General features: G+C 33.4%; 1 protein-coding gene across 3 annotated transcripts in view; it reads right to left on the bottom strand.

The window, feature by feature from the left end:
- PDE1A (phosphodiesterase 1A) overlaps positions 1-22,510 on the bottom strand; it is a 282,559-nt gene that overhangs the window by 178,773 nt on the left and 81,276 nt on the right. Inside the window, exon 1 of one of the 3 annotated variants that reach the window (XM_037523666.2) lies at positions 20,630-21,110. The exons of the other annotated variants lie outside the window; for them this stretch is intronic. Within the exon in view, the coding sequence (XP_037379563.2) occupies positions 20,630-20,682 (53 nt within the window). The 5' untranslated portion in view covers positions 20,683-21,110. Of the gene's footprint in view, positions 1-20,629; positions 21,111-22,510 lie in introns of those variants that run through there. 3 annotated transcript variants of the gene reach the window in all.

The raw sequence follows: 22,510 nt of genomic DNA on the forward strand, positions 1-22,510 counted from the left end.
CTTACAGTAAAAATGTAGATTTCCAGTAATGCTAGCAGACCAAACATGGCTTATTTTAAGCATTTGTTTATTATCCATTTATCATTTGTCTTTTCATTCAATAAGTATGTATTATCAACTGCTATGTAGAACTCTGGTGAGACGAAAAACAAAAAGTTACTTCCCATAATCATCCAAGAAGATTTTTTGGATAAAAATAACCCTTAGTTTTAACTGGTAGCTCATCTAATATGTTGGACACCCAGAATGGATCATTTTTATCATACTACCTTATATGTATAAAAAAATATTTTCAGAAGTGAGAAAAACAATTATAATTGATAAAAAAAGGAAATGTAAGCAGTAAACATTTTCTCGAGTTGAACTTGTACAGTTATAATAGTATAATATAAATAATAAAATGTTAGATATAGAGAAAAACTAAAAGCAATGGATTGATTTTTAATACATTTTGTTATAAAAGGTAACAAAAAATATGTGGTGCCTGTTAATCAATAATATACAGTTTCTGCTTTTAAATCTTAACTTCTGTATATTTTTCAAAAATGTTGACAAAATTGGGCGTCCCATGTGGTACAGTGGGTTGAGCGCTGTGAAGCTGTCCACAGTCTCTGTACCACGGGTTCGATTACCGGCCAGCCAGGGAGAAACTCACATGGCGTGGCAGACCTCTCCTGCCTCACCCACTGCTCCCCTCGGCAGTGTCTTCGGTCCATCTGCCTGTTCTGCTCCCGACTCTCTCTGGTGAATTCTCTCACCCTCCCATGCCTCTGACCTGTACCCCAGTTCTTGTATAAATAAATAAATCTTTAAAAAAATTTTTTTTTAAAAAATTTTTTAAAAAGTTGACAAAACTGATCTTTACATATTCATTTTCTGTATATTGTATACCCAAATGTACTTCTTTCAGAGTAGTAAAAAAAGCATATTGAAATAACTTTCCTTTCAAATGTTTTCTTCACTTAAAGCAACATACATAATTAATATAGGGAAACTATTAATGACAGGTATGGTGGCAGAGATTTTTGATCCCATTTTCACAATAAAATGGTATTATATGTTTGTTTCTTCAGAAACGATTTTAACACACTTCAAGCATCTCTGTAATCAAGAAATTGACACTAAAATATCTTCACCAGAGAAGATAGTGTAATTTGCATTATACTTTGTAATCTTTTCCAAAGTTTATACTTGTTCTGAATTATTTGTATATGATTTGAATACAGGTTTTGCTTTCCTTAACACATTTTAAAGAGTGCATTTGAAATAAACGATATCACAGTAACCAAAACACAGAACCTGGCCAACTGCTTGCTCTTGAAACAAACATGTAGCTGAGTCTGCAAGTTGTGGGAACTTGGCAATCACTGGAAATTCTCTCCCCCTATCTCAATATAGAACACAATATTTATTAACAAATAAGTAATATACACATGTATATATTATATATGTATATATACAGGCACGATATATACATATTATATATCTACATATATAAAATAATGTATATAAATATGCAGATAATTAAACCTCTACAGTACTACAGTAATTATTTACAAGTTAAACAAACATAGGATGCTTCAGGAGTATATCACTGGTATTATTTAGAATTACTGGCACATGTTAATAATAAAAAGCAGATTGACTTAAAATTCTCTATTGACAATGTCAGTCCAAGTATAGGTGTGAACCCATACACTTACAACATATGCAGGGTTGTAAATCGACATTACCTCGATGAACATAATTTTTTTAATGTAAACCCCTCAAAAATAAATTAAATAAGACCTATCTTAAAAAGAAAAGAAAATATCAGCCTATAGGGCCTGCACCTTGGGGAAATTGGTTTGAGCTAAAGGAATTTAATCAGTTTATTTTTAAAAAAATTTTTCAAAGTATCTGCCAATAAAATGCAATGGCTACCCATGTCTTCCCACCCTTTTTTATTCTCACCCGCCCCCCACTACCACTTCCAGCTATGGAGACAATACAATGGGTTTTGCAGTTTAGCTGATGTGAACTTGAATCCTGCCTTCACTATTTAGCTGCTGTGTGATCTTAAATTAGCTAAACCCTCCCAGCTTCATTTTCATTTTCTCAGCTCTGAAAAATACTCACTGGCATGACATGCCTCAGGTAAACAATAAAAAGGTCACTTTCACATGTTAGATATTCATTAAATGTAACTGATAATTAATCTTAGTCATTGCCCTGGACCTGCCATCTGCTGTAGACCCCTAAATATTTCAGATTCCTTGGGCAGTGGTGGGGGTAGAATAGTTTTTCTTTTTTTCCCCCATGACACATTTGAAATTACCATGTCTCTTCTGCTATTAACCTACTTTCTTATAAACTGTTTACATAAATGATCTACACTCACTGTCCCCCTTTCATTACTACACAGCTTCCAGCTTTATGCTATTCTTCTAAAAGCCTTACTTAAATGTTTTAAACAAAGATCATCATCTCTGGCTTTTGTGCAGTCTGACAGAAACTTCCCAAAATTCAGGTGCTACAAAGTCCAGTAGAAGCCAATTCAGTCACCTCACAGAGAGAAAACTGAAATTAAGAATGGAGAATATATTTGTCTCACTAGGTAAAGGCTGAACAGAGATATATACCTTCTGCCTCCTGGTAAACCATTTTACTCCATCTTCATTATTAGTCAGCTACTGCTCTGAAACTCTCTCTTGATTTCCTCCATCCTTTTCTATTTCTCCTTCCTCCTACTAATGCTAACATGTCATTTTTTTCTTTAGCCCTCTTACCTTCTCTTTGTAACCTCTCTTCCTAGAAATCTAATCACTTCCCCCTTCTTCAACTAGCATTTTTCTTTAAATGACTCCCCCTCTACTCTGTTAGAAATTTCCATCTGAATGGAATAATAATTAATTAGTGATAAATCTCAAATGCTGCCTTCAAACTTAAATAACCAGTAAAATAAGCCCCAGTCCTCTAAAACACTGACTTTATTAATTCATTTAAAAAAATGTTTATGTAGCCTCTATTGTATAGGAGACACTGTTGAAAATCACAACTCAATGCCCAAGGATGTACATTCCAGTGGAGACAACAGCTAAGCAAATAGTAAACATACACATATAACTGCAAACTTCTATAAATACTGCGAATGAAAGTTCTAAGGTGCTATATATACATTATAGCTCATAGCTATGTTCATATTTCCTAATAATTCTATAGATACCTTCTCACCTTTTCCATTCATGACAACAGATTTAGTGGGGAGGATCATAGACTGTACCACAAAATCTCTTTATACTGATGTAATCCAAATCTGCTTGCTTTCCTTCAATTGTAGTAGCCAGAATCATTTGAATTATGTACATACATATAACATATGAAGGATCAGTAAAAATATTAATATAAATTAATGTTTTTTACTTCATGATAGTGACTTTCAAATTAAATATTATATAGGAAATCATGATTCATAGTAAAAATAATAATATTCATTATAAAGAATTCAAAATAACAAATGCATTTTCTGCTTTCTTCTATCTTCAGAGTAGATATTTCATAAGATTTCTACTAATGAATAGTTTCTAAATTTAAACTTAATAAGAATAAATTTGTGAAAAATGATTTTTAATGGATAGTTCTACTAATTTACCATTTTAAAATGCACCTACAGTTCAAAACTATGTACAAATATTTATTATGATTAATTTATTTCCAAGAAAGCCTGTATCTCTATATAAATTGTTCCCAACAACAATGATTAACAATCTAAATATGAATGTGGGAGTCTCTCTCTGAAGAACATATAAGAATTACTATACAATTTAATACATGGCTATATAATAGTATGATATAGCTGGGCTCACATTGTATCATTCTACAGAAAACATTTCCATTTCTCAAAGTCTTTTTCATGAGGATAACACAATCACTTTCACTAACAATGTAGAATAATAAAATTTGCAAGCTATATGGGTAAACAGAGAATCTAAAAATTAAATGTGTACCTAACAACATCTAATTGTTCTCCATGTATATTTACTGTTTTGTTAGACAGATTTCCAATTACAGAGCACAACAGAAAACTATTGTTCATTTGTTCATGCTAATCCAAATCACTTCAGAGCCATTTGCAAACTGTATCCCTCTCAAATCCATTCAACCACCACTAAGAGTTTTTTCCTGAAGCTTCATCTGCAGTCAATTAATTTGGAATGTTTGTCTTCCTCCAAACAGAAGCTGCTCTAATATTTTTCTAAATTTTTACTGAAGTACAACATTCATACTGAAAATTAGACAAATCTGAAGTGCTAGATTAATAAATTTTCCAGATTAAGTGAAGCCATATGACCAGAAGCTAGATTTTAAAAAATGTTGTTGATACTCAGAACCCACTCCACTCTCTTCCACGCTCCCTTCAAGAGGTTCTAAAGGTAATCACTCTCCTGACTTCTAGACCCGGTATTAATTTTGCCTGTTCCTAAACCTTAAATAAATGGAGTCATATAGGATGTATTCCTTGGTGTCTCTCTTCTTTCATTCAACACTATCTTTGTGACATTAGCCTATATTATTACATGCCTATGTGGTTCATTCTTTCTCATTATTTTATAGTATTTCATACAATGTATTTATCCCTTATACTATTGATAATCCTATAGGCTGTTTTTTTTTATTTTGTTTTGTTTTACATTATTATGAATAGGGCTTCTAAGAAAATGCTTGTAGAGGTCTTTGTATAAATCTTATATGTTGATATACACCCTTCTTTTGGGCAAACACCTAGGATTGAAATTTCTGGATATATGTCGAAGAATTTAAATAGTTACTACAGAGTATTCCAAAATTGTGCTTATTTTCAGTCCCACTGTGATTTATGAAAGTTTTTATTGCTCGAAACAAATGGATGTTCAAGGGGACATGATTTTATATTCCAGGGAACTTTTGGTAAAACCTGGAAATATTTTTGGTCATCACAATTGGAGGAATATTACTAGCATCAACTCAGTGCTGTCAAGGATGCTGTTCAATATCCTACAAAGCATAAGAAGACAGTCCCTTACACTCACACGCAAGCGCGTGCACGCGCGCACACAACAAGAAGGAAAAAAAAGACTTAACTTGGTGCAAAAAGTCAATGGTGTTAGGATGAGAAGATCAACTGTAAATTCTCACTAGCCTTTGGTAAATTTGGGAGTTTTGCAGTTAGCCATTTCAGAGGGCAATAATTGCATTGCACTGTGATTTTAGCTTGCATTGTCTGACAACCAAATATAGTCATTTTAAAATCAGAGTCAGTGGTTAGTGATAATATGTTTCTTTAGGTTTCCAAAAATACCAACTCCAAACTCACATCTAAACTAAACATCACTCTTTATTCATTCAATCTTGGCCACAGGTATAGGTTCTGGAGTCAAGTGGGTCTAGCTTTGATTCCAAACTATTCTATATATACAAGTTATTTAATCTCCTAAACTTCAGTTTCTTTATCTATAACATGAGGACACTAATGTCCATAATTTAGTATTACTCTTATGATTGGGTATAAAGTAGGTAAGACCCCTGATACACAATGAATGTTCAATAGGTATTACTATGGGCTAGAAGAATAAGAAATGCAAAAACCACTGGTTTGAGAGTTAAGACTTACTAGTCCTGACTTTGCCACTACTTGGTTGTGAGATCTTAGCCACAATATTTAATATCTTAAAGTGTTGCATTTATTCATTTATGAAATAAGAAAGCTGTACAGTTATAAGATTTTTCCCATTTGATTATTCGTTAATTCTATAAAATGTAACAAAACATCAGTTATCAGTAAGTGTATACTAAAAAAGAAAGATAGGATTGTACTAAATAATAAATAACGATGCCAATTTGTGGCAAATATGCTCAGAAATAAAGAACTACATAAGATTGCCATTAAGCCCAAGAAAAGCTTAATTTTGCTGGAAAAATTAGGGAACAGACCATAAAAACAGAAGCAATTAAATCAGGACTCAAAGCTTGCACAAGATGAGAGTAAGTTCAGATGGAGATGGGGGGAAGCAATGAAGCAGAGGAGCAGAGTGGACATAAGCAGGTCTTAAGAGACAGTGAGTCATTCAAAATGACTGTACCATAGGGTTTGCAAACAGAGGAGGGAGACGAGGTAAATGGTGAGTAAATATAAAATATTTGGAAAGCCAAAGAAGTCAGTAATTCACTTATTTGAAAATGAAGGTTCAATCCAAATTATGCAAGAAGGGAGTAGGATAGCCATATCGAAGCTCATAGTAATCTGCTATCTCTAAAGACAAGGAACTATGAAAGAGGAGTTGCAGATTGGAGCAATTTGAAAAATATTATTAAATTTCAAATGAGACAGGAAAGAATTTTAAAGTGAAAAGGCACAAAGGAAATAGAGAAATAACTCCTTTTAAAATATGTAATTGGGCCTCCCTGGTGGTGCAAGGGGTTAAGATGCAACCTATGAAGCTGTCCACAGCCTCTGCAGCATGAATTCGATCCCCTGGCTGGCCAGGGAGCTACCCACATGGTGCAGCAGACCTCTCCTGATTCGCCCACTGCTTCCCTCAGTAGTGTACATCAGTCAGTCTACCTGTTCTGTTCCCCACTCTGTCTCTAGTGAACCCTCTCACCTCCCACACCTCTGACCTGTACTCCAACTCTTGTATGCATAAATAAATAAAATCTTTAAAAAATAAAATAGAATACATAATTGAAAGTATCTGATATTTGTTTTGTTAGGAAGAACATGAAGTAGAGAGGCACCAAAACTAACTGAGATATCAAGTCTAAATGACAAGAGGAGTAGAAGAACAGTGAAAAAGTTTATGCTTTCCAACAAAGAAACTCAAAACATCTAAGCTAGCAGTTCACCTAAGAGATATTTCTCAAAAAACAGTTTACACTACTATGTTTTGTATGTTTATAGATAGTCAGCACAAAGAGGGTTTCACTATCAATTTAGGAAACACTAAATATCATATCTCCCACAAATATTTACATTTAGCGTAAACATAATAAATTTCTGGGAAACTCTCTGTGTGTAAACTGTTAACTCTCATAGGATACTGGTGTTACAAGAGAGAAAGTTTGAAGAGACATGCACACATATGTTTCTGAATTTACTCTTATGTATGTTATAAAAAGCTCTTGGAAATAGATTAGTAATCAGGTATGAGGAAGGCATCCAGGTGAACACATCTAAGAGATAGGAAGAAATTTAAATTGTCACTTAGGATAGAGTTGGCATATATAGACATAAATTTCAGTATCACCTAACAGAGAAGATAGTTGAGAAAATGAGAAGTGGTCCTGGAACGGGGCTGGAGAAGACAATGAAAGGATGTGAAGTAACAGGTTATATCTTAAAGACTAATGAGTGGAAAGAAGAAAAACTGAATTATAACTACATGGAAAAAAACCTAAGGGAAAATTATGTTAGAATGAGTGTCTTCAAGTAACTAATACGTTATGGAGATATCACACAAATATTTTTGTTTAAGAAAAATCTTAAATGTGGAACCACATTCACTACTTCCCTTGGCACCCCATTCGTTAAGGGTAAATCAGGAACCAATACTTCAGCTAGGCCTCCCTGGTGGCGTAAGGGGTTAAGATGCAACCTACAAAGCTATCTGCAGCCACTGCAGCACAAGTTCAATCACCAGCCAGGGAGTTACCCACATGGTGCAGCAGACCTCTCCTGACTTGCCCACTGCTCCCCTCAGCAGTGTATTTCAGTCAATCTGCCTTTTCTGTTCCCCACTCTGTCTCTGGTGAATCCTCTTGCCCTCCACATCTCTGGCCTTTACCCCAGCTCTTGTATGTATAAATAAATAAATTAAAAAAAAAAATTCTCCAGCAGAAGGCCATTGTTCACTTAGATTTAAACTCATGGCTCTAAGGTGACCATAAATTTCTATTGTTTATAGCTATAGGTAGATCTCCTTAGAATAACACATAATTGGTTTTCTGAGTATATAGGGAATTGTACTCATACAGGAAATGCTGGGCATGGTGGCATTTGGTTAGATGGAAGGGGATGAATGAAAGAGAGAAGTTGGGGGGAGCAACAATCATATTTTTACTTAAACATTAAAATAAATGCAAATTAGGAAATTAGATGCAAGCTGGGGTCCTTCATCAGTGCATTGTTGACGTAGCTTCTGTTAAATGAATTAGGCTAAATTGCTAACCAGGTTAATAGAGAGAAGGGAAACAATGTGTTGGAAGCTAGGAAAAATGATAATGCAAAGAAAATTATCTAGATCATACACTGACCAAAATTTTTCAACTTTAGCAGTTCAATATCATAATGAATTTGTCTATAAGTATGTACATACATAATTAATATTAATTTTTATGTTTCAGTCCATGGTCATATGGTGCAGTTATTTAAGTTCCTCAGACCATAACCAAAAAGTGATTTTTTTTAAAAAATAAGTAAACATCACAAAATAATGGATATACTCTAGAAATGGAATGTATTTTAAACAAATTGTGTCTTACGATCCTTTATTAAAGATTTTTTAAATATTTGATTCTTATGAAAGAGAAATATACCTGTAAGTGCACTGTTCTGTCTAATAGTATGTGGAGTTTATTTTTGCTTTAGAAAATAAATTTGTAGTATAATATTTCAGAAAAAATTGCAATGAATTATTTGAAAATAACAAAGGATAGAAATTTTGTGGTACTCAAGAATGGTCTAAAATACATTAAAATAAAATATCAAGACAGTGAATTTCAAGCATTTGGGTATTTAGAAATTTACAGAAAGCAAAGTCTATAAAACAGGATTTCTAGAATTTCTAAAATTATATTTTAATCATTTCTATTAATAATATCATAATGAAATCTAGTTTTAGTCTTGCAAAACCTAGATGCTACATCCTTCAGTATCTAGATGATCTTTCTGTTGCCTATGAAAATGCTGTTTATATTATGGAAATAACAAATCTCTTCTGTTTAGAAACCTTTCAAAGCAGACTGTCTCAACTTTATATTTCTTTTCTTTCTTTTTTTTTATTTCTTCTAGAGTTAGTACTTTATGTCCTAAAATTTCTAGTGAGTTCTCATACGTGATGACATGCCAAATCTATGTGTGTGCAGTTATAAAAAATCATAACCAGAGAATAGATGATCGTTTACTTTCGCTCACTTTTTACCTTTAGAAGAGAAAATTTTCATGGACATCATGAGTATTAAATAATTCTGAATAGCTAAAAAAAATTAAGTGCTTCAAATCACTTCACTGGCTACTGAGAATGGGTTATACCTCAAGGAAGTATCAGATGGCTGGCCCGGCATATGCATTAAGGCATCCTAACTTTACATGTTAGAAAATAGAATCTATCATGGCTAGCCCACTTATTCAGCTTGTTTTTAAGTCCAGAACTTTCTGTGGCCTTTTGAGCTTCAATTTCTTCACCTATGAAATGGAAATCTATATAGTTTCTTTGCTATTATACAAGCATATTGTGTGAATAAATAGTATATCCATTAAAAATCTTGATATGAGATTACATGCAGTATAAACTGTCATTTTTCAAAATGGCATTATTTGCAAATTTTGAGTATAATGCTTTTCATTAAGAGTGAATTTAAGGGCAATGCTTGAAAAAAATCTCTTCAAGATGAAATGAAAAGAAAGGCACAAGAGCTAGGTAAATGCTGCCATTATCACTGGGTGTGATAATCCACACATAACTCCCATCTGTTATTTCCTAATTTACCCTCAACTGTTTCAGTAATGTGACATTGTTCTTCATTTCTCATTCTTTTCAAAATATTTCCTTTTCTGTCTTTAAACTTGTACCATCTCAGTTATGTAACAGAACATAAGCTATTCTCTCAACTTGGACAACTTTGTGAAATTTCTCTTAGATTAAAAAAAAAAATGTTAACTATGGAGAAATTTCTTGGGGTCAAACTATATTTTAAATAACATAAATTTAAAAAGGAAATAGCTAAAGGAAAATATTAACTGAAGCAAAATGAATTTCAGAAATGTAAGTAAGTATATTTTGTGAAAATTTAGAGTACCAAAAATGTATAAACTGGAATACTAATTTCTGGATATTTAATAGGCATTATGTAGAAGTAGAATGTTTTAGGATATGTTTTATTGCAAAGCTCTGAGTGGGAAGTGAATTCAATAGGCAGGACTTCCCAAAGTTTATAGATCTTTTTTCAGGGTATCTCAGGGGAATGGGATTCTATGATGAAAATCTTTTTGGGACTATTGAATTCAGTTCAGTTCAACAGATTTGTGAGTTTTAAAAACAGAACAGAGAGGTAACAGCACAAATGCACTAAACAAGTATAGTATGACCCTTGCCTTGCTGGGTCTAACCAACTTCTGCCACTTGTCCCTCCATGGGCAAGGGTTCAGCTCCATGCTGGTCAATCATGAATTCTCCCCATGCCACAAAATCTCCCAAATATGTCATGCACTTTCATGTTCCCGTGACTTTGTTCATGCTGTACCACCCTCTGATGCCCTTTCCTTCTTTTTTTAAAAAAAGATTTATTTATTTATGCATATAAGAACTGGGCTATAGGCCAGAGGTGTGGGAGGTGAGAGGATTCACCAGAGATAAAGTGGGGAGCAGAATAGGTAGATCTACTGAAATATACTGCTGAGGGGAGCAGCGGATGAGACAGGAGAGGTCTGCTGCACCATGTGTTTTGGCTCCCTGACCCAGGATCAAACTCCAGCTGCAGTGGCTGCTGATAGCTTGATAGCGCTGAGACTTTAACCCCTGTGCCACCAAAGAGGCCCTCCTTTTCTTTTTCATCCACTTGCCAGTCAAAATCCTAGCACCTTCAATGTTCATCCTCAAATGTTTCTCCCTCTCCTGTCATTATACTTCACATGAAATTCTCTTTTGGGTAGTAATTCTCAAACTTGACCATATATTAGAAATATCTAGATAGTCTTAAAAAAAAAAAAAACAAAACACTAATTCCTGGATCTCACCCAGTGACCTCAATAAAATAGGTCTAATATACAACCTAGGTATTGAAGTTTTTCAAATTTCCCAGTGATTCTAAGACACATCCAAAGTTGTGAACCATTGCTGTAGCATTTACTATAGTTTATTTCTCACTTTACAGATCTACATCTTTTAAAAGGATTTAAGATAATTTGAAGGAAAAACTTAAACTTCTTCATTTTCACAGGTCCTCAGTAGCCAGACATTTTTGAATGAAAAAAAAAATAAAAAAAATAAAAATCTTTTATTTCCAATAATGATGCCTATCCTATTAAAAGACTTCCCTAATTACTCTACTTTTCCATTTCTATTGTATATAAATTGTATCATTAAGGCAAGTGACTCCCAAGTCTAGACAAGATGAGCATAAACTGAGAAGCATGTAGAAATATATCAAACTTTTTACCCCACTACCCACTAAAGCAGAATCTTTGAGAGTAGGGTTTCAGGATATTTTGTTTGTATTTTGCTTAATTTTGTTTTTTTTAAGATTTATTTATTTATGCATACAAGAACTAGGGTACAGGTAAGATTTATTTATTTATGCATACAAGAACTAGGGTACAGGATGAGAGGATTCACCAGAGACAGAGTAGGTAGCAGAACAAGCAGAATAAGTGAAAGCGGGTGAGACAGGAGAGGTCTGCTGCACCATGTGGGCAGCTCCCTGGCCGGGGATCGAACTCATGCTGTAGTGGCTATGGATAGCTTCACGGGTTGCTTCCTAATCCCTTGCACCACCTGGAAGGCCCTGTATTTTGCTTACTTTTGTTTTGATTGGGTTTTGTAAGCTGCAATTCTAATGTCAATAGCAAACATTCATTTTGTTTGTCACTGATTTAAAAGAGAAATTATATAATGTGTAACATTTATGAAAACATTTACTCATTATAGTGGCATTTGGGAGGGATCAGCAACAGAAAACGTGGTCATAAATCTATTCCATAAAGAATCATTTTTTAAAAAGAATGATCATAAATACCTAGGGAATACACATTATGGCTGAAGTTCAATATGATTCAAATGCATAAGGAAGCATTAGTTAATTTTACTATTTACAAGACCTCCTTTCCAAGTCTCAGCTTTAGTGGAATTAGGATTGAATTGCCCAAAATTGCATAATTAATTGTAGTCAGTTTTTATTAAGATAACTAATGTCTTCAAATCCATTAGCGTGACATTGGTACAAAAGTCAATACTCCAAAAGGAACTTCGAAAGTGTGGGCTGTTACTATGGGGTCATACTTTAGGATAACTGAGAAAAACTTACTAAATTTCTAACTTAGTTTTTTAAACTAGGAATCTCAGACACTCTATCTCTGGATTCAAGGGAACCACATTTACCCATCTACCGCATTAGAGTCATCTGGACTTCACTGTTATGTTAATATATACTTTTTCCTATCCTTACTGACCACTTAGACAACTTTAAGAACATGAAATAAAATTCAAGTTATGGGCCATCACTCTAAATACTGAATAAACTTTGAATGGACCATACGATAGAAGTATCAGAAAAAGTCTAAGAGCTTTTGGAAAGCATTAATTATGTCGATGAGGCCAATTGTACATAGTTCCTTTTGGTAATTTCCTCCCACACTATCTTGGAGCATGGTGATGTGACTGCTTTATTTTTCCAACAGGGCAGTAGTAACTAGATTCTATCAGATTCAGTCAGAGACTTGGAAAGGTGTTTGTGAGTTTCTACTTCCTCTCATGGATTGAATTCCTGCCCTTATGTTGAGTGCATGTCCAGGCTAGCCTGCTGAGAGGTTAGGAAACACATATGGAGGAGTCCCAAGTCATGTATCCACAGTCCTCATAAACCCGCCAGGTCACAGTAAATCCAACATCTGGCCACAATGCATAAGAAAACCCCAATGAGATTGGCCAACTTTGGCACAGATTATGCTGACCTGTAGACTCTCATTTTAAGACATTATATTTTGGGGTGATTTATAAATAGCAATAACTGACACAATTGTCTTCAGTGTCTGAAAGACTACCAGTGAGAAATGAGTTTGGATAGTTCTCATTCCAGTTCTACTAACAGAAAAAGGGAAAAAATCTGTATGGCTAGATTTTCACTTAAGAAAGTACTTTGTTCAAAGATAGAATGGGCTATAGCTATTAATTTCCCTAATTCTGGAATAATTCAAAGTTGGGACTAACACAAATACATTTTGTTAATTGAGCAATTGCATATTTTTTCATCTACTCCTTTCATGCTACAAAATTACATACAGGTTATCATTGCAAGTAAATTATAGCATTTTATTTATATTTTTTCTCATTTTTAATTAGTATTAGAAATAAGAAGCAAGTACCCATCCCTCTAGTAATCCTCTTGGATGTAGCTACCAGAATTTCCAGTCAAAAATTGCTGATCATCATTCACCCTGAAAATGAAAAGATGACTACAATGTAGGCCTAAGGAAACAAATTAGTCATTTTATCATTCATTCACTTCAAGGGTCACCACCAGCTAGCACTCTATAGCAGGATTTTGTTTAGTCTTTGTGTTTCTAAAAAATGTTAAACAGAACGCTTTTGTGGGACTGCCACAGTCCAATTTTGCATATGATAGTATTGATCTGGTCCCTTTAGGTATTTAAGTTTGAACATTGGACAACTGCTTGCTTATGACACACATTCTACTGAAAGCTATGAGAAATACAAAGATGAATTCAATATTGAGTCTAGCTTCAGGAATCTTACAGTTTGGTAGGAGAGTTAATATTCTTACCAGAGTAACTGTAATAGAATGAACTGATACATGCAGTAAAATAAATTCAGATAAAATGACACTGGATCTGAGTTAGAAATAATTGAAAGCAGCTAAACTAAGCAGCAAATGTTTAATTAGTTGACAGATAAATTGAGTCTTTTTTTTTGTCTTTTATGTTGTTTCCTAAAGACATTGCTCCTAGAATAGTTACAAACATTTGAAATCTTCATTAGAAAAGATCTCTAACAAACAGGTGATCCTAAATTGTCATATATCCCTACTTATATCTCAATTTTAATTTAATGACAGTATTTAAAAATGACCTGACCTAGTGATATTTTCCTTTTCTTTTTCAAAAATTGCCACATTTAAAGACACAGTCCTACTGTTTTTCATTACCATTGATTTCCAATTTATTCCAAACTCTTTAATCCTTAAAAACGTCCAATTAAATGTTAACATTTTTAAAATTGAAGTGATGATTTTCATAGTAAAGTCTCATTATTTTCAATGCTAACAACTGGTTTACAGACATGTAATTAATATTTAAATATCTATCTTGACTTAACAAATAGCTCTTCTAAAAATAATACCCTAAGAGTCAACAAAACACTAAAAATGACATCAACTTGACTTAAAATTAACACTTCTCCTTAACAAAAAAATATGACTTTAATGGAGCAGACTTGGACTATTACCAAGATAACAAATCTGGAAGTTGTATCATCTGTTCCTTGAAATGCACTGTGACTTGCCCCATACACTTCTAGCAGCTCCAATTCAGGAAATGTTAGATTATCCTCAGTTGAAGCTCATGTTCAAAAGGTCTTAATCAAAAGTATAAATAAACTGAAGCTTTCCCATGAGAACTAACTATCCAAATTATGTCATGTCCAGTCACAGAACTGAAGAGATTTGATTTATAAAGTAATGCAGACTTCCCTAACCTTCTTCCATCTCCAAGGACCCACAGGTCATCATTCAAACGAGTATCCACCAGTATAACTTGTTTTTCACAGCTTTTATCAAAAAACTATATGTAACAGGCTAATTATTTCAAACATAAAATTTTCTGGATGATGTTATCCCCCTTAAATTATTTAATCCCCACTGAATGATCTCCAGTAAATTATTTTATCTGCATAATTTTTATTTTTCTTCTTCAAATATTACAAATCTTTGAAAAGCCATTTCTAAAGCATATTAATGTCCAAGATAAATGCAAATATCATCAAGATTTAGAAAACAAGATTTCTGAAGCTCCTGAGTGAAATATACTTCCTGCGTTTTAATATAGTAACTGTTCCGATTGTCCTCATGGAATTGCTCTGAAGATTATATATATGGAAATTTTCTGAAAAAGTGCTAACTCTATGATGAACAATAGCTCTTAGTATGAATATTAATAACTCTGGTGCTGTTTATTGGAGATAATTTCAATTATGACTGTGGGTGAAATAACAATAGAGGGGGTAAATTACTTACTGCTTAACTTTGAAATGTATAGCAAATTACAATGTATCTATTGTGATGACCACTTAAAAATCAAAATCACTTTTATCACAGCTAGAAAGAAAAAGGAACAAAAATATCTGATGATTCTTTTCCTGATAAACATGACCTGCCTTACATTCAAATGTGAGTACTGTTGGGCTTTGATCTTCACACTATTTTAAACATCAATTTGTATCTTTTTTTGTTCTAAAAGTCATACAGTGGCTTTTGACAGCAGCAAAAACTTCCTGATCTGCACAATAAAAAATTCAATTCTTAATGTCTGTTATAAAATATATGTATTCTTCTATTAACTAGCATGTGTCCAGTAGTTTCAAAAACTTTAATTTCACAATGTTTATTTCCCACATGTATATTCCACTTTCATAGCAAGAGGGAACAACTGATATATAATTGTTTGGTACCACCAATTAGTTGTCATTTACATAAAAATTATCATTTTTTTAAATCTAAAATTTAATTTCCAATGTGTAATTATATAACAATTTCTTTCTTTCTTTTAATTAATAAAATCACAAAATATTTTCATATAGAATTGCATTATATTTCAGATATGACTTACATAGAATATGAGGAAATTCATTGCATAAAAAGAAAGGATATTTAATATATCATTCTCTCATCAGTTCATACTTAACTTTCTTTTCTAAGTAATTACTTTTCATTCTGAAGACTTTGTGCTAAATATATTTCTGTCTTAACATATGTATTGCTGGTGAAAGGGAGGTGTAAAAAAGAGGCTTAAATCAAAGAATATCATAAATACTTAGGCATTTACAAAACAACAATACCAATGTCCAATAATTATTATAATTTCTTTAAACTGTGAATTAACTTCATATTTTATATTATTTGTTTGGGTTTTGATCATGCTGAAGTAATAACAAAGGAAATGGACCTGAAACACCTGAATAACTGAATACTATCTGGAAACCTTGCCTAGAAAACTACTGCAAATTGGCAAAGTAAGTCAATTCTTCCACCTGAAATGTGGTGTGTTGCCTGCATACTAGAGACTTCTGTGCCTTAACACCGATGTTAATACACTGAGCTTAAATGTGATAATAATTCAAAATGCTTATATTCAAAAAGGTGTATGATTTTAAAATAAGTAACAGATATTTTATGATATCCCTATAGAAAGGATATATCACTACCTTGATATTAGAATTCAAAGTCATAGTACTAATCATCTTCATTAGGTCCACAACAAAATTAGGATCTTCTTTGTTTTCCTAGATTTTCCTACTTCATCCTACCACTTTCTACATTTCTATGTGAAGAGAATATGCCTGCCAAAAACACACTCAGAATTCCTCTGCTAACAAACACTTGTAAAAATAAAACTTTTGAAAAGGCATAAAGGGAAGAAACAGCATGTTCTAAATGCTGTGAAGATCCCAACATGATTTTCATTAGTCTTGGGCCCTTGCTGGCAGTCATTTGGCTCACACTTTAATGTCTCAGATTCTCAAAGCATGCACAACTTCTCAGTTCTAGGGCTAATGAAGAAATATTTGCATGATTTTGCTTGTAGCTTTTTTGTGCTATTTCTGATGGCAAGTCACCACAAAAAAAGAACTTAGCCACTTTTGAACCCTGAAAGATGTTTCAAAGATTGTGGGTTACAAAGATCACTAAAAAAGATATAATATATAAGAATAGCTCCAATGTGTTTTTTAAGTTCATGTTTTTCTACCTATTTCTAGAAAGAATTTGAAGTAACAAGAAGAAAAAGATGTATATGTAATAGAACTTGATAAAACAAAACATCAAATCAATTAGAAAGGAGATAATTATAACAAAATTCCAGTCTTAAACTCTTCATGGCAGTGAAATTCAGATAAGAACAAATTTCACTGATGCAATATTATTACAGAAACACATTTTTCTTAGTATCAAAGTCTAAGGTTGATTTATCTCAGAGGAATATAGACATTTCAGTAAGCAACATGAATATATAATAAGATAGATGTGTCCTCAGCAATCATTTAACTTAACTACATAAAAGCACTTTATTTTACAGGTTACAAATTGATGAATCTATTTATATGAAGAGGTAAATTCTGATTACCAGAGATAAAATTCTGTGGGAATACAATAAAGGAGGTTTTAAAAGTCTAAAGGAATATGTCTGTCAGAACTTCTAATATTAAATGTTAATCCACATCTTATATGTCAAGTATCTATGTAATTTTATTTTGTTAAGTGCTGGAAATAAATCCAGTGTTGTTAGTTGAAAACATATAAATATATATTTTTGATAGTATTACATTCCTGGAAATTTATAAAACCTAGATTGTATCTCTTGAGTTAAGGAAGAATCATCTTTTCTCTCTACTAGTCAGAAGAGCAAAAGTTTTTTGTATGTAGAACCACAAAGTGTGTATGAGGTACACCATTTGACTCAGGGCTATATAGTTTTATTAATCCCAAAGTACCATAAGATATATATGAGAGAGATCATATAAACCCTTTCCTTGGCCATAAATTAAACATTGCCTTTGTTTCTTGCCTCAGAGAACTGGTATAAAAATTTGTATCTAAAATTTCCTTGAAGGATTTTTAAAACATAGGTTTGATAACCCAACTATGTGATATAATTAGGGAATCACCATGATAGGAGACAGAGACATTCTTAAAGACAGAATTTAAATACATGCAAAATTCTTCTGTCTTTCAAGTATCAGCCCAGTCATGGAATGCCAATTCCCATCATCTCCTCTAAAACATCTCAACTAACTTTTGCACTTAATAGATGACTTTTGCTATCTGAAAGTTAGGAAAGTTGTGCTAATGAAAAGTTGATTCAGTCTCAAAAATTAAGAAAAATGTTGCTCTTATCTCTCAGATCAGTTAAGTATTAGAACTAGTCCTCACTGACATCTGTCTCTCCCTCTTCAGCTTCCCAGGATGTTGTCACCTGCTTTTTTGGCACCTGCTGTCAGCCTATACATGGTTATATAAGTATATACTAGAGGATAGGTCCTACGAAAACAAATAAGATCTGTTTTTCTTTTTCATTGTGCAAAGTTGGAGGCAATCAGAGAATGTCAGGTGAATTGAATTAAAGTATAAATTCAATTGTAGGAGGAAATAGCCTGTATATAGAAATTAAAGTGATAGATATCAGATATTTCCACCCCCAAAATACTGCATAGATCTCTCTTAGTGATTGAAACTTTAAATGAATTATTTATAAATAGCCAATATAGTTCCACATTTCTGCTAAGCTTAAAACTAGTACAGATTTCTACTGTCTAGCACAAATGCTTACAAGTGGATTAAGAAAGTGTGACTGTCTTTAGGAAAAAGGGTGCAAACAAGTGCATATTGAGAAGAAAAGGGCAGGTAGTTGGCCCAGACTAGAAAAGATAGGTTTGCAAAAGATGTCTCATTGTGAGAGACTGGGCAGTCCATAGGTAGCCAAGGGGATAAGGGACCAGGGTAAGGAGGCTGATAAAGACTGCACGCTTAACCCACTTCCCAGCTTGCCCCAAAGTACAACGAGCTATCAAATAATCCATGCTGTATTTTACTGAGAAAGAAAACTTTCTGTAAAGAGTTATGCTTAGTCATGTGACTCCTTTTGGATACTTTCAACCTCCCTTTTTCTTCATCATAAACATATAGTGATAAAAACAATATCAGCTGTCATTGTCACCAGCTGACCAATCTATCCTACCCCCACATCTGGTTTCACCCTATTTTCAATTAGGAAGCCGCTTCTTTCAATTGCTTGATGTAACTGCCTGTGTGAAAGTATGCCTTCTTTGGCAGCTATATTTTCTGAGTCACCAAGATGGTGAAGCAACCATTTGAATTTACCCAGTTGTATCCAAATTTTATTCTAATGATCTTTGCAAAGAATCTTAGCTTGCACAAAGGATCTGTTCTGTACATCAAACAAACAAAAAAAACAGAAACACTGTTGAGTTGCACATCTCAAGCTAGTGACACCTGAGCATACAATTTATCAGGAAAGGATAAGGATTTGGCGTACAGGAGAACCACCTGCCTCAATTCTAAAAACTCCCCGGTGGAGCAGTAGTCTAAAGATGCCAGCTAAGTAGGTATGATTTTATCTCACACAATCTTGATTTTCTGAACTTCTGCAGGTGCTTCAGGGTTTGAGTTTGGAATCATCTCTGCTATTGTTATTCCTTCAATTTGGGGGGATCATTAAGGAATTTTAGTTATTTAGTGAAACTGTATAAAAAACATAAATGTATATTTAAATAGAAGCAGATTATGATATTAAATTCACAAGTGCCTTATAGGTTTATGTAAACTTATATTCAAAAAAAGTTTTACAAGATTTGAGCTATTATTTTGTGTTGAGAATTGTAAAGGTATGTTATTACTATTAATAATACTGTAATAATGCTTAATCAATACATAAAAATGTTTGCATTTTATATAATTATACTCCTTGAAGTTCATTCATTCATTATGTAACCACCATAGAATACCAGAAACTCCATCCTTAGACTTCTACTATCTTGTGGTTAAGTTTAAATCAACAACCAGTGGCTGCAACTTGCCTTTAATATTTAGAACTATTAACATCTATCTTTGCTCTATTTAACAGAAATATATTTTGAGGGAAGCACAAAACTTGCATATAATTAAATTTCTTATAATCTTCTGTTTTAAGAGGAAAAAATTATTTGGGTTCATTTTATAACTACTTTAAATTCTTAATCCCTCAATTTTAAATTCTAAAGTATATAATTGGTAACTAGAGAAACAAGAATTAAAGAGTCAATGAGGAAAATTCGGCTGTCTTAGAGAAAGAGTGGCCCTTCTACCCAAAATGAAACCTTAACTCAATCCATTAAACTGTATCTACATTTTGCCTTGCCAAAGATTCCATCACAGTGAACAATTTCTCCCATTATCCTCTCTTTTCCTTAACTGTTATTCAGATATTCCTAAACTTGTTGTAAAATGTACACTCTAGTACAGTAGCTATCAAGTTCAAATCTGTCTCCCCACACATTACTAAAAAAAGGTGCAGCATTCACAGAACTAAAACACTACCTCTGAGTGTATTCTGTTGAAAGAACCAAGCACAATATTTCCCTTTTAGAGGGCTATGCAACCATTGTAAACAGCAAGGGATTGCATAATGTTTCAAAAGTTTTCCAGTGCTATGTCATCCATGTGCTTTAATAGTTAATATGTTTTTAAAATATATTTTGAGGAGTTGATAAGAACTTGTGCACAGTTTCAGAAAACAGAAAATAAAAGGACTCCCTCAGTATGCATGGACTTAAACTATAAGCATGCTCTTTATTGCTTTACAGTAACTTAGTGCCAGAATTACCAAGTTAAGATGAAAGAGAGACATTATTTTTCCTGATAGCCCTGGAGGCACCTAGGATGTAGCATTACTTACCTAAAGATGGGTCTTTGGAGATGTTTCTTCCTGATTGTGACATGGTCATCCATTTAAAGGTGAAGGTTTAACTTCTTCCTGGAAACCACTCCAGAAAATCCAGGGAGAGAAAGTGCAAGCTTATCCTAAACTATTGTGCTGCAAGGAGCCGAAAAGGAAAAAGTAGTTTCCTCTTTCTCTTTTTGGGTGCTGGGAGAAAGCTTCCCTGCTCTCTGCCAGCTGAGCTGTGTGTCCATAGAGGCCACATAAGACAGGCACATTGGGGCACTCCCCCACAGAGCAGGGTGTGCAAAAACCACCAAGAGTCACGTTGATATGGGAAAGAGAAGTACACAGGACCCTCGGAAACAGAACAAAACAAACAGAAAACTTCCTACTGCAGTGTCACCCAGGTAGGAGCTCCCTAAGTTATTGCAGCCATGAGAGCAGTCCTTCCACATGCTGGTCAAGCTCGGAAAGCTAAGTCCCTCCCTGTCTTTAAAACAGCCTGTTCTGAGGCTCAACTTTTTTTCTTCAAAATAAAAGTTGTACAGCTGGTTCAGCAGTCCCATGTGAGTACCCTCTGTAAGTATGTTCTGTTAAAATAAGAACTGTATACAAGTTAATGAAGAAAGATGGACTCAGGCTGTGTGGCTGGCTCTACTTCAAGAGATTATAATTATTTTACAATCTTGCTTTTATTCACGCTGGATAAAGTGTGGAGACAACTCATCATTTTTGGCACTCATAACCTAATAACCTACACTTGGCTGAAGTTGAAGATGCCATTTCAACTGATAGAAGCCCATGTGAAGTTGGCCAGAGCTACATAATTTAGATGAACAAGAGCTGCTCAGTTCCTATCAGTAACACTGAACCCAGATGTCTGGATCCAAGTATATCTCTCCAACTTAGAGGGGACACTGCAAAAATGACACAGAAACACTCATGTTCAAAAAAAAAAAAAATAAACCCTTCCCAAACTTCCTGGAAACCTATGGTCTGTGGTTTGTATATTATATGATCAAATTTGACTTTGTAACTACAAAAGGAAAGAAAAGTAAGTATATGAAAGTAGTCATGAACAGTTGAAAATAAATGACATTACAATTATTTTATTTGGAAACTTATATTCACACTGTAACTCTTGTTCTAGTTATAGATAAGGTGAATCCTTGTATTTCACTATGACTTCATTGGAGATATACGTGTACCTGAATCAATAACAAAATTTCTACCAAATCAATAATAATGTGAGATTCTAGGTCAAAGGTTTCATGTGTAACAAAATAAACTATCTCAAAGTAGTCCTAAATATTTACATGTGAAATGTTTTTATAAAAAATTTAAAATGTTTTTAAAATTTGTAATGTAATATGAAAGTGGGGAATAAAACAAAACATATGTGCCTTTGTTGAAGATCCTTAAAAATAAAGATCAAATGTCATGAAGGAGGATATGACCTATTAGGTTATCATCTGTAGTCCTTTGCCACTTTCTATATACTTCCACCGGGACATGAACACTTGTGTTGTTTCACCCAGAGGAAAGACAAAGAAGGACAAGAGAAATACAAAGAAATCTCTGATTTTACTGAATAATTCTAATCCACTCTAGGGAATGGAATCAGTTTGTTTCAGTCCTAGTTTTACAAACATATGGGCCTTTGTGGGAAAATCTGTGTCCCAGTTTCCTCATTTGTAAAATGAAGTTATAATATTAACTGAATTCTATGTTTCTTTGCAGCTTTAATAGTACCATCATGCCATTTCGAAATATGAGTAGTTTGCTTCTTAAAAGGAACCAGTATAGGTTTTAAATGACTGATGTACCCAAAACTACACATTTATTATGTAAAATTATAAAAATGAAGGTTAAGGATTAAAAAGGAAAATAATTTTT

Source organism: Talpa occidentalis, unplaced genomic scaffold, assembly GCF_014898055.3.
Source record: "Talpa occidentalis isolate TD23 unplaced genomic scaffold, MPIMG_talOcc4v2.1 talOcc4.3, whole genome shotgun sequence".
NCBI classification, from domain to species: domain Eukaryota; kingdom Metazoa; phylum Chordata; class Mammalia; order Eulipotyphla; family Talpidae; genus Talpa; species Talpa occidentalis.